The sequence below is a fragment of the Tarenaya hassleriana genome, unplaced genomic scaffold (genome assembly GCF_000463585.1).
Source record: "Tarenaya hassleriana unplaced genomic scaffold, ASM46358v1 Cleome4, whole genome shotgun sequence".
Taxonomy (NCBI): Eukaryota; Viridiplantae; Streptophyta; class Magnoliopsida; order Brassicales; family Cleomaceae; genus Tarenaya; species Tarenaya hassleriana.
Genome location: NW_010966881.1, coordinates 5,959,318 through 5,971,478, shown reverse-complemented (window position 1 = coordinate 5,971,478; position 12,161 = coordinate 5,959,318). Strand labels below are relative to the sequence as shown.

At 37.0% G+C, this 12,161-nt stretch overlaps 2 protein-coding genes across 2 annotated transcripts; both read left to right on the top strand.

The window, feature by feature from the left end:
* The first annotated feature begins 2,413 nt into the window (after positions 1 to 2,413).
* Positions 2,414 to 4,406, top strand: LOC104824330 (two-component response regulator ARR14-like). The gene is made up of 5 exons (XM_010556376.1): positions 2,414 to 2,918; positions 3,048 to 3,124; positions 3,253 to 3,289; positions 3,379 to 3,481; positions 3,570 to 4,406. The coding sequence occupies exons 1-5, from the start codon at positions 2,609 to 2,611 to the stop codon at positions 4,201 to 4,203; spliced, it is 1,161 nt and encodes a 386-aa protein (XP_010554678.1). The 5' UTR covers positions 2,414 to 2,608; the 3' UTR covers positions 4,204 to 4,406.
* A 1,366-nt stretch (positions 4,407 to 5,772) lies between these two features.
* Positions 5,773 to 11,525, top strand: LOC104824329 (UTP--glucose-1-phosphate uridylyltransferase 3, chloroplastic). Its single transcript, XM_010556375.2, has 17 exons — positions 5,773 to 6,563; positions 7,063 to 7,240; positions 7,330 to 7,479; positions 7,608 to 7,769; positions 7,860 to 8,032; positions 8,124 to 8,190; positions 8,618 to 8,784; positions 9,073 to 9,231; positions 9,485 to 9,576; positions 9,658 to 9,752; positions 9,914 to 9,991; positions 10,104 to 10,199; positions 10,278 to 10,352; positions 10,439 to 10,530; positions 10,630 to 10,792; positions 10,869 to 10,929; positions 11,111 to 11,525. The coding sequence occupies exons 1-17, from the start codon at positions 5,875 to 5,877 to the stop codon at positions 11,245 to 11,247; spliced, it is 2,634 nt and encodes an 877-aa protein (XP_010554677.1). The 5' UTR covers positions 5,773 to 5,874; the 3' UTR covers positions 11,248 to 11,525.
* The last annotated feature ends 636 nt before the right edge of the window (positions 11,526 to 12,161 follow it).

The following is a 12,161-nucleotide window of genomic DNA, read 5'->3' as shown; positions in this document are numbered from 1 at the left end:
TATGACTTATTCTGTAACCACAGAATTCCGGATTTGTAAAGATCAAGCAAACCTACATTCCACGACGCATTCACGGTCGTGCGACAAGGTCCAACTTTATTCGCTTTTTATATATAATTAAAAAATGCAACACCACTTTTGTCTTGTGAAGTACAATTAAAAAAAGTTATATTATATTTGCAATTGTAAGTTCCAACATATCTAAAATTGTAGTAGGACCACAAGGCGGACCCTTGTGTAGCTGTTGCTGGCTATATGCATGCAACCCCATGCAGAATGCGTACAAACCCTAATATTATTTTATTGATCTTTTCGAATATATGCTTCCTTATAGAATAATCATTCACGTATATTAATGCAGTTTGATTTTATTATTCTTATATTCCCTCTGAATCAGTTGCTTCAAACCTACTGAACCGATTTGAATTTCTTGGTCTACCGGACAATTTCGATTATATTCACCAGCCCACTATATATATATATATATATAACTAGATAATCGAACGTACAAATTGGATATAGTTAAGTGTAAGAATTTGATTTATTCTTATGTATTGACATAGTCAAGGAAAACAGTGAGTCTGGGTTTTCAACGGAGGATGTTTATGCTTATCATTTAACTATATATAATGGAATTAGGATTTTATTTATCTAGTTTGACCATATAAACGATCCTATTACGTGCCGAAAAAAAATAGGATATTTAGAAACGTCGGTCTAATTATATATTGTATTGTGAGAGAAATCAATCGGATCGGGCAATTTAATTCTTCCCACAAAAATAATAAACAGAGGCTAAGGTTCATTACCGCGGGACATTAGAATATACGTCCAAAAAAATATACTTTGGAATTGAAAAATGTATACCTAATTAATTTGACTTTGGAAAATATCTTATTTCATCACAGCCAAACATTTGCATTGTTAATAAGTACTCCCTCCGTTTCAAAATATTTGTAGTTTTAGGTTATTTTCCATGTTTCAAAATATTTGTCATTCTATATTTTCAAAACATTTTTTTACAATAGTTTCCAATTTTATCCCTATCAAATTCCAATAAATTATTAATGATAACATTATTTTTATTATTAAATAAGGGTATATGTGATTTTTTATCTCTTTTCTTAAAAAATATGAAATAATTTAAAACAACAATTATTTTGAAACGGAATGAGTAATAATTACACATCGTTTACAACGAAAATTTTGTTTTCTTGCATATATGAATATCATATAGATCGTATTCGTATGTATATCACAAGTGAAATATATATCAAACCTTTGGAAATTGATATAATGAATCGATCTGATAAAAGTATCTCAAGAATTCATAGATCTTTTTTTTTTGTAAATAAGAATTCATAGATCTTAATTTAAGAGTTTGGGCTCCTTCTTGTAAAGCAAATAAATTGTAAAAAAGGGTTTCCAAAATGGGGATTCAGATCAGAGGGACAAGCATGTGTGCGTGTGTAGGAAAGATGAAGAGTAGTGGACGTGAAGACAAATCCGTGATTGTCATTGGTGAGAAAACACCAAGTAGCAATATTTTCTTCTAATGTCTGTGAATGAAGACAGCCCAACACCTTTAACACTGGTGATTCCTCTTCCAAGCACATGTTCCTCTCTCTCTCTCTCTCTCTCTCTCTCCAAAAGATGAAGGATTTAAGGTTCTTCTTGTTGAACAGCTTGAAGTCACGAGACCATAACCCTAACCATCCACTTTTTATTTATTTTTCCCCCCAAATGTTAGTGCTGCATAATCCAATATCATTTTTACTCCATTGATCAATCAATTTCTGAGTTGTAACGATTTGGATGACATTTCATTTCGTGTCGTGTGATTTTCGCACGAGCCTTTTGATGATTTACCTTTCTAACCAAACATGCACGTCTCATTAATGCCCTTTTGTTTTCTCATTGAAACTTCACGTGTTTTTCTTCTCTTTTTTTTGGGTATGAAGGCTAAAAACTTTTCATTTTTTGTCAAGAAAAGCAAAGGGAACCCATATTGAAAGTTATATTAACTTATTTCATCATCAAAATTTATTGAGAATTTAAAATAATATTGGATATACCTCGTGCATGTTTCTTTTGCCGGGTATATATATATATATATACACGTAACATTTCATAAATAAAAGAGAGAGAGAGTTGATGAGAAACGATATATTTATTTCCTATAATTATTGTATTGAAATATGAAATCTATAAGGTTAGATGATGATATTGCCTAACAAAAGTAAAAGAATGTGTTTTGCCTTAGGGGTAAATCTAAACCTTTCCATATTAGTAAATTCAAAATAAGATAATATTTGAATATACGCAGCCCCATCTCGGTTTTTCAACGTAGGTGTATTATGTGTGTGTGTATATAGATAGATAGATAGATAGATAGATAGGGAGAGAGAGAGAGAGAGAGAGAGAGAGAGAGGAATGATACAAGCATCCAAAAAGTCATACAAAGAGACCTTCAAAAGTCATCACCTTAATTTCCTAACACATATATGTGTGTGTGTCTTGATTGATCCTTTCTTGTCAAAGAACAGGAACCACACCGAAAACAACAAACAACAACAACCCCAAACCAGCCAAATCGCTAGGGAACAAGATGACATCAAACACCAAAAGCTCTGAAAATTCCAAGAATTTCCCATCTAACATTTGCAAAACCATCAAGAAAGAAGGAGTTAAGGATAACAACCAAGAAGAAGAAGAGGAGGCAGAACCTAAAGAAGATCACCAAAGCTCATCAAGCAATAATAGCTATGTGGAAGAATGTTCGAGTCATCGTCTTAAGATCAAGAAATTCGGTGGATCCGTGAGGCCGTACAACCGGTCAAAGACCCCAAGGTTGCGGTGGACCCCCGAGCTCCATCTCAGCTTTGTTCATGCCGTGGAGAGATTGGGAGGCCAAGATAGTTAAGTTTTGTACTAATTAAGGATCAAGATTTAGATTTTAATTATATCGAGATCTATTCTCTAGGGTTTTGTTTTGGTGTTGTTGTTGATATTTATTGGTTGGTTTTTTAATGTTTTGATGGGAACAGGGGCAACACCAAAGTTGGTTCTTCAACTGATGAACATCAAGGGACTTAGCATAGCCCAAGTCAAGAGCCATCTTCAGGTTGTGCTTTATATACATGTATACATACATGCATACATAAAAGATGTTCTCTACGCAATTTCAAAAGCTTTATCCTAAAATCATTTTGCCCTTTTCTTTTGGTTGGATTTTTTTGTTGTTGTTGCTAGATGTATAGAAGCAAGAAGAGCGATGAACATAATCAAGGTAACTCACTCACAAGATTCTGAATAATTAGGGGTATCCATGGATCTTATAATATTGAATTTTCATTTTTCTCTTCATGCCTTCATCAGGACAACAAGGATTTTCCTTTGAAACCGGAACTGGCTATACTTGCAACCTTACCCAAGTTCCAATGTTACAAAGTTTTGATCAAAGGACTTCTACTAGTCTAGGGTATGGTAACACAATCTTATCCAAAAGATTTCCATTTTATTCCCTTTCTTTGATCTTTATGCATATGATATGTTTTGAATTGGACTAGATACGGTGACACATCTTGGTGGTCCGACCATAGACCGAAGATCTACGGTAACCGCTGGAGAGGACTAACCTCGAGGGACAACGCAAGGTCAGGACAGGCATTTCATGGAAGCAGTAATATCGGTGATAGGACCAACAAAACTATTTCGTTTCGGTTTGAATCTTGCGCAACTAATAAGAATAAGGGTTTTAATTCAAACAATGGAGAAGCAGAAGCCGATCACAGAAGCCGTAGAAGCATTCTCGAAGATCTGAGGACGTTTAACGAATCGTGGGTAAGGTGCGTATCCGATCCATTGTTCACCACATATGATCCAGACCAAGCGGCCGAAGGATCAAGAAACATTCTGAAGAGAAAAAGATTTTTTCCTTCGGAGGATTATGACCAGAAATCGTACCAAGGTTTGGATCTAAGCTTATCCCTTAAGGTAAGCCCTCAGACCGACGCGAGAACCGGACGAGGATGCTTACTAGATCACGGCCAAGAACATGAACAAGATCGTCAAGACTGCAAGAGTTTGTCTCTTTCGTTATCTTCTTCCTGTTCGTCAAAACTCGGTCTGTCCATGACGACGGAGGAAGATGATAAGAGAAAGGTTTCGGTTTCGGCAAGTACCCTTGATCTCACTTTGTGAATATAAATATATATATATATACACACATTCATATATATACGTATTCTAAGTGAGATCTTGAGGTACTTGTTGATGGAAACTAAGAGAGCTTTATATTGTATAATTCATTGCATACTGTGACAAGTCGACCAATAAGGTAACAAGTTAATTACTCTAGCGACATTTTTCACGTAAATAAAAATATTATCTTTTTTCCTCGTTAAGTATTATTATTTTCCTTGATTTTACTATAATTTCAGAGTAATATACGTTTGCTTGTGATTAGTAAATAAATTGTTTGCGAATTACTAGACATCGCACGTTGCAGGATAGTGTCATGTTGTGAGAGTTTCAAAACCATGGTTCCCGAGCTTGCATCCTAAGCATTTTAACATTGTTTTTTCTTTCCTCGAAATTGAGATTTTGATTTGAGAATTATTTCATTCGATGGACCGTTCAGTGTCAATAATGCTTATTTTGTTGTTTTCTATATATATATTATATTGTATTGTTGTCATTTTTCGTGTACGATGGTATACGTTCATTATGGCTGTCTTATTCTGCAAATGTTTTCAAGTTTTAATAACATATACTGTACTATTCCGTTCTAATGGCATCGTATATATACGGCATTGCTTTATGTGATGATATACAACGGATTGATCCATGTATATAGCAATCGAGTCAACATCTTACCTTATATTGCATTTTGTATATAGCAATCGAATATATACACACACTGATACACATGAATATACATGCGTGTGTGTACGGAATGAATATATATATCTTTAATTAAAAAAAAAAGGATGGAGAGCGAAAGGAACAAAAAAAGGCAGACAGATGTACTTAGAGACACATGTAGATATGTCTTGATATTGTCGACAGACAATTGAATCATTTGTTTTTCACATATTAATAAATATTCTTATCACCTCGGATTTCCCATTTTGCTAATATAAATTTCCGTTTTTTTCATGGAAAATCGAAATTTGCATAATGTTCATTTGTTTGTTTGTGTTACGTACACACGTGTTATTGTTTTCGCCGCCGGGTCTCCTAATAATATCTTGTTACTATAAAGCACCTTGATAAATGATGTATTGTATCCTTTTGATCTGTATATATGAAATGGATGTTTTACAAAAGAATTGTAAGATGATGTAATAGGGCCAACGAGAAAGCAGTAAGCTTATGGGCCAAGGCCCATCTTCATTGAACAAAACTGGCCCACTATATATACTAACAAGCTCGCCATCCGGTGAATAAGTCAACGGTTTTGACCGCGGTGTCGATGTCGGTGCTGACCGCTGAGTTGGCCTTTCGGAGAATCTTCCGGCCGAGAGTTTCATCGGAAAATCTTGCCGGTGGACGGTGGTTTCGCCGGAAAAGGGTATGTCGGTAATTTGTTGTTACTTTTAATACGTACATTACAACATGAATTTGAATTTCTTTTTGGACCAAATGACAATTAATTAATAATTTGGATTATCATGGAAGACTTCGTGTAATCCAAGCGGGGCAATCTGAACCGTTGGATTAAAGATCAAATCGCATGAGAGTCACATATCGGCATCCACATACGGAAAGACTCTTCTTCTTCTTCAGGAAGGTACATGCTTCCAGTAATCTCCTCTTGTCCCTCCTCGGGGAATCTCTTCCCCTTCTTCTCTCTCACTCCTTTCCTTCGCCATGGCCAAACCTCATGCTTCTCCTTTCCTCCATCACCATTACCACAAGGTCTTGCTCTTCTCTCGTCCCTCCTCCTCCTCTTGTTTCCATCCCAACAAGCCTCTTCTCTATCTCCCCTCTTCTTTGGAGTTTCCGCTCAGGGACCGGAAATGTTCTTACCAGGTGACACGCGTGACGACGGCGCCGGTGGAGCGCGCCGCTCCGACTCCTCCGGAACCCGACGATTTCCTGTCGGAGATCGCTCGGCTAAAAGCTCTCCGCTCGAAACTAGCCGTTTCGAGGGAAATGCAGCACAAGGATGCCGTCGTCAACGCCGATCCCAGAGTCCATCGATTCTTCACCGAGAATCGCGGCGGTTTCGCTGAGGTTTTGGGTTCGATTGGATTGACTTCGAGCGAGATGTTCGTTGTCAAATGTTTGGTCGCGGCGGGACAAGAACACGCGTTCTCTCTAGGGTACGAGGAAGCGTTTGTGGAAAGGGAGGAGTCCTCGGCTAGAAGTTCGATGAAGAACGCGCTTTACGCGTTGGTGGAGATGATAGAAAGATTCGACGTTAACAGCAATGACGTCGAAGGTAGAAGAGAACATGGTTTGGCGCTAAGTGCCGAGGAGGTTGGTCACTTGAGGAAGTTCTTGAAGTTTCTTGAAGAAATTGAACAGTTCTATGACTGCATTGGAGGAATTATCGGGTAAAATTTCTCTGTTCTTCTCTTTTGTTAACTTGAATGCTTTGAACATGAAAGAAGGAACTAATGAGAATCACTTTTGCTTCACGATTATTTTAAATTGCATTGCATTGAAAGGAATGAAGTTAATATAGAAGGGATGAGCTGTTCGGATATGAAACCTTAGGCATGGAAATGATTCTTGATTGCTTCACAATGAAACGCTGGGAGATCCTTTCTCACGCTCTTGGAGAAAAGGAAAAGGGAAGAGCCCAGGAAATGGGTTGAGACTCATTATGCCATGATTGAGTTGCTCTAGTGTCATTGATTTTGTGGTGTTTGTTTAAGTAATTATTCTGGGTGCTGAATGGAAATAGGTTTGTAGACTTGAATTCTGGCAGTGCAATGTAGTTGGACTTTGTGAACTCACGGAGGCTATCTTTTTGTTTCGTCACCTGATATGTGCAACAAATTTGCCTTTCTGGTTGTTTTTCCCCTGCTAAGACATGTGTGGTTGTGTCAGATATCAGATTATGGTTCTGGAACTCCTTCAACAAGCGACTAGGAGGCAGATTACTAATCGATCACATTTTGTGGAAGAATCTTTGGATGGGCAGTATTTAGAAATACACCTTCCTAACGTCCTTGACCTTACCCAGAAGAAAGAGTATGCTTCTCAGGCGGCACTTTGGGGAATTGAGGTTCGTATGAGACTGTTTTCCTTTTAACAACTGGAAAGTCTTGTGCTTGCTTTCTGGATAATAAGTTATTAACTTATTATACTTTCTAGGGATTGCCAGACTTGGGTGAAATATATCCACTAGGAGGTGCAGCAGACAGACTAGGCTTGGTTGATCCAGAAACAGGTGAATGCCTTCCTGCGGCATTGCTTAATTATTGTGGGCAGACTTTGTTAGAGGGCCTTATCAGAGGTCTTCTGGTATAGTGTGACACTTAAATCCATGGAGTTAAACGATCAATGTTTTAGTTTTATGTTTTGGGTGATGGAAAAGGGTGTTTGCCTATGCCTTTTACTGAGTCTATGTGCATCATTTGTGCCATTTCTAGGCTAGAGAGTTCCTCTACTTCAAACTTTTTGGAAAGCAATGCATCACGCCAGTTGCAATTATGACAAGTCCTGCAAAGAACAACCATGAACATGTAACTTCGCTTTGTAGAAGGCTCGGATGGTTTGGAAGAGGTCAATCAAATTTCCTACTCTTTGAACAGGTACAAGAAGAGTACGTGTTGTGCGATTTCTGTTCATTTTCGTTGCTAGGATGGTTTACTTACAACTAAAATTTGATATATGATATCTAGCCTCTCGTCCCAGCTGTCAGAGCTGACGATGGTAAATGGATAATATCAGAGCCATTTGTGCCGGTTAGCAAACCTGGTGGCCATGGAGTCATTTGGAAATTGGCTTATGACAAAGGTGTTTTTGATTGGTTTTATGCTCATGGAAGAAAAGGAGCAACTGTTCGACAAGTTAGGTTAGCTACTTGAAACATTCTAGTACCATAATTGAGATCGAATCATGTCCAACAATACCTGAAGGTTGTACTAATAATTGTGATAATGCAGTAACGTTGTGGCTGCCACAGATTTGACCCTCTTGGCACTGGCTGGGATTGGATTACGGCACCAAAAGGTAATGCCTGCATACTTAACACAACATTAGTTGCTTGCTTTTGCGACTAGGATGCTTCCATCTATTGTTGCCTTGCCTGCAAATATTTAGCTGCACTCGAAGACAATATCATTCACCGAGTTCCTTGAGAGCATATGATGTATAAGTAAACTTAGAAGTATGAACGACATTCAAAGGCTTAAAGAATTGGAATTTAAACTATTCATTGTATGCCCAAGGTTTAAAGAATTGAAGTTCGTTTATTACATTTTGAGAGTCATCTGTCTACTTAAGCATGGTTATGCTTTCATAACTACATACGTTTAAGAATTTATGCAGTTAAGTATAGACTTACATGTCTTTATGTAATTACATACCCTTTTTAACAGTTCCTTTTCTTCTCGCAGTTTATTATCAAAACATTTATTTCTTAATGTTAATGTGACAGAAACTTGGTTTTGCATCCTGTAAAAGGAATTCTGGAGCAACTGAAGGAATTAATGTGTTGATGGAGAAGAAGAATTTAGATGGGAAGTGGGAATATGGTATATCATGCATTGAGTATACTGAGTTTGATAAATTTGGAATCTCCGGCAAACCATTGTCTTCAAATGGGTACGGGTTCTTTACTCATTGAGTTCATTGATGCTAAAAAAGCATTTGTTTGTTTCACAGATATCTCCATATCTCTCTTTCAGCCAGAGAAATGACTTTTATACTAAGTTATCTTGTAATTTTGTATCCTCTTTGGTTATCTATCTCTAGCGTTGTTCATAATTTTCTTGTTCTCCAGCTAATTCTATCCTTTTCTTTAGTGCAAGTCTCCTTGATAGCTCTCCCTGATTTTTAAGCTCTGGATGCCAGAATTTTCTCATGTCTCTTTTCGTTCTTTCCTTTCTTAAGTTTGCAGGCTGATTTCCCTGCCAACACAAACATTCTATATGTGGACTTACTTTCCGCCGAATTAGTTGGAGCAAGAAATAATGCAAAAAGTTTGCCGAATATGGTTCTTAATACAAAGAAGCAAATTGAGTATGTCAATCAGTATGGAGATTTCCAAAGGTAATTCACTTCTGCTCTTCCTTGTTTTACCATTTAATCTCATCAATCTTGCTGTGATGTTTTGCTTCTGATAGATGCCTTTATTGGATTGAGATTGTTGCCAACAGCTACAATGAAAGATAATGAGTTAATACTGATTTCTTCACTCGCAAATTTTTTTATGGACTCTTCACCTGCACTTTTGCATTTTATGATATTTGAATCCAGGTTTGGCTAGCATCACTGACAAATTCGATAATCTTGTATCTTGCAGTGTTTCCGGGGGTAGACTGGAATGTACGATGCAAAATATTGCGGATTACTTTTCTAATGCATTTTCATCTAGATGCTATGACAGTATAGAAGGTGGAGTTACTTGAATGTTATTATGTTGGTTTACGTCTGCCTTGAGGTTTTGTATTATTAGTCTTGATATGATTTTTGCAGACAAGCTGGATACATTTATCGTGTATAATGAAAGAAGACGGGTCACATCATCAGCCAAGAAGAAGAGAAAGAACGCAAGTGCTGAACTACACCAGGTTATCTTTCTTTGAAACATCTTCTTAGTCTCTGTTTTTTGTTTCCTTTTCTGCCTCATGTTGGCATGTTTAAGAGCCGGTTGATAAATTTGTCTTATAATTCAAGCTTTGCCTCAAAATCATGATGGGTGGATCTTGATTTGATTCGATCTGTCTTGCAGACTCCAGATGGTGCATTGTTGGATGTTCTCCGGAATGCGTATGACCTCCTTACACAATGTGATATCGAACTTCCCAAGGTTAGCTCTCGCATTTGTTTAGCAAAACCTAAAACCTCTGCTATGTTGCGTTGTTCAGGGTCTTCATTAACGGAAAAATGAAGCCATGCTTCTGTCTTTTCATTTCTCTCAGATTGGGGATAATGATAAATATGTGGATTCCCCACCTCCATATCTTATATTTCTGCATCCCGCTCTTGGTCCTCTTTGGGAAGTTTCCAGACAGAAAGTGAGTCAATAATCTTCTCTTCCGTTCCCAAACTATAGTGCGTTCTTTTCTCTTAATCTATGGTTGTCATTGCGACAGTTTAGTGGAGGGTCAATTTCCAAGTGCTCAGAACTGCAACTAGAAATTGCAGAGTTCTCATGGAGCAATGTTGAGGTACCCTTATTCCTACCACAATGTTGAGCAATGTCAATAATCTGTCAATCCGATTTTCATTGCTGATCTGTTTTTCTGCCATACAGGTCGATGGTAGTCTGATCATCAGAGCCGAAAATGCTATGGGCTCGACAAGAATCGACGAAAATGAAGAACCGATATTACAATATGGGCAGAGGTAAAAAAACAAGTTTCTCTTATATCAATCTCAATTCCTTTTGTATGATACTTGCATGGATCCAACGCAGCAGATTCACCAGTGATTCAACTTTTGTAGGTGTGGGAAATGTAAGTTGCACAATGTCAAGGTAGTGAACAGAGGAATCGACTGGAATTGTGAGGCAAACGTGTATTGGAAACATGAGGTGTGTCGGCTTGAGACATGTAAAATTGTATTGCATGGAAATGCCGAATTTGAAGCTGTCAATGTGACCATACAGGTAAGAGGATTTGCTACAAATGATGATGATCTTCACGTCAGTCTCATGTATTTTTTTTTCCCTTCCAATGATGCAGGGAGGTCATGTTTTTGAAGTCCCCGACAGCCACAGACTGAAGATAACACCAGGAAATTCAGGTCAGTGGTTTCCAACACACATTTGCTTCAGATAATGACACTAGTAACAGTGACAAGAACAGTAAGTACATCATGACTATAATGAATAAACACATCATCAGCTGAGATAGAAGAACACAACCTCACCTGGGATGAATCTATTATTCAGTTCAGTACACATTCTCATTAGGCTTTTATCCAGGACTAAACATAGACTTGGAACCCATCAAGCAAGAGCTGATGGAGACAGGAACCTGGTACTGGAAATACCAACTGAAAGGAACCCACGTCCAGATTGAACAAGCAGAGCCTTCATATTTCATTCAGACAAGAACTTAACCCCCACCCCTAAACCCTAAAGGTAAAAAAAACCTCATTACTCTCATCTTTGCCAATCTCCCACTATGATTGATTGATTGATTGATTGATTGTGTTTATAGATAGAGATATCTTTGGTTAAACTCAAGTTTAACCTAGATTTCTAATAATCTTTTGTAACATAGATAGATTGATAGATAAATAGATTGATAGATAGATAGATAGTTACCATCACATTCCTTACCCCCTTAATCACCTGTAACGTTACAGAAAAAAGAAAGAAAAATAATGTTTCTATTTCCGGTGGTACATCCATGGAACAGTACACCTGCAGGTAGACGATACAATCAAGGGTAATTGGGCTTTATATTGTTTAGGCTACAATATAATGGCCTTCACCTTGAGTTTTAGGCACATAATCCGAGAGTAATTAATTATATCATATCCCCCACTAGTTAATGACGTGGCGCAAAATAAGACCGGAGTATCCCTAAATTACGGTATACTCAGCGCGTTATACATGAGAAAAAAAGAATCAAAATACGTACAATCATTTATTATATTTATATAGACAGTTTAATTAACTTAATCTTGAATCGCAATTTTATTATAAATGCATCCATTCAATTACGATATTATTCATTAATGTATTTAAATTGATAAATTCATGGAATATGTAATTAGTCAAGATAAAATTAACTAAAGTTTATACGTATTATATATATATAAAGTTGAGATTTCTATGGACATATTGGAAAAAATAGGTATATGTTTTGTTTGGATCTTATAAGTTACTCACTGGCAATACTATACGTAAATTCGGTGAATCACTAACAAATTTTTTTTTAACAAGATATGGTTTGGGAATAAGATTCAACTTTAAAGATTATCTCCTCTTTTTCTTTTCGGTGAAAAGACTTGTATTCAAGTGTTTG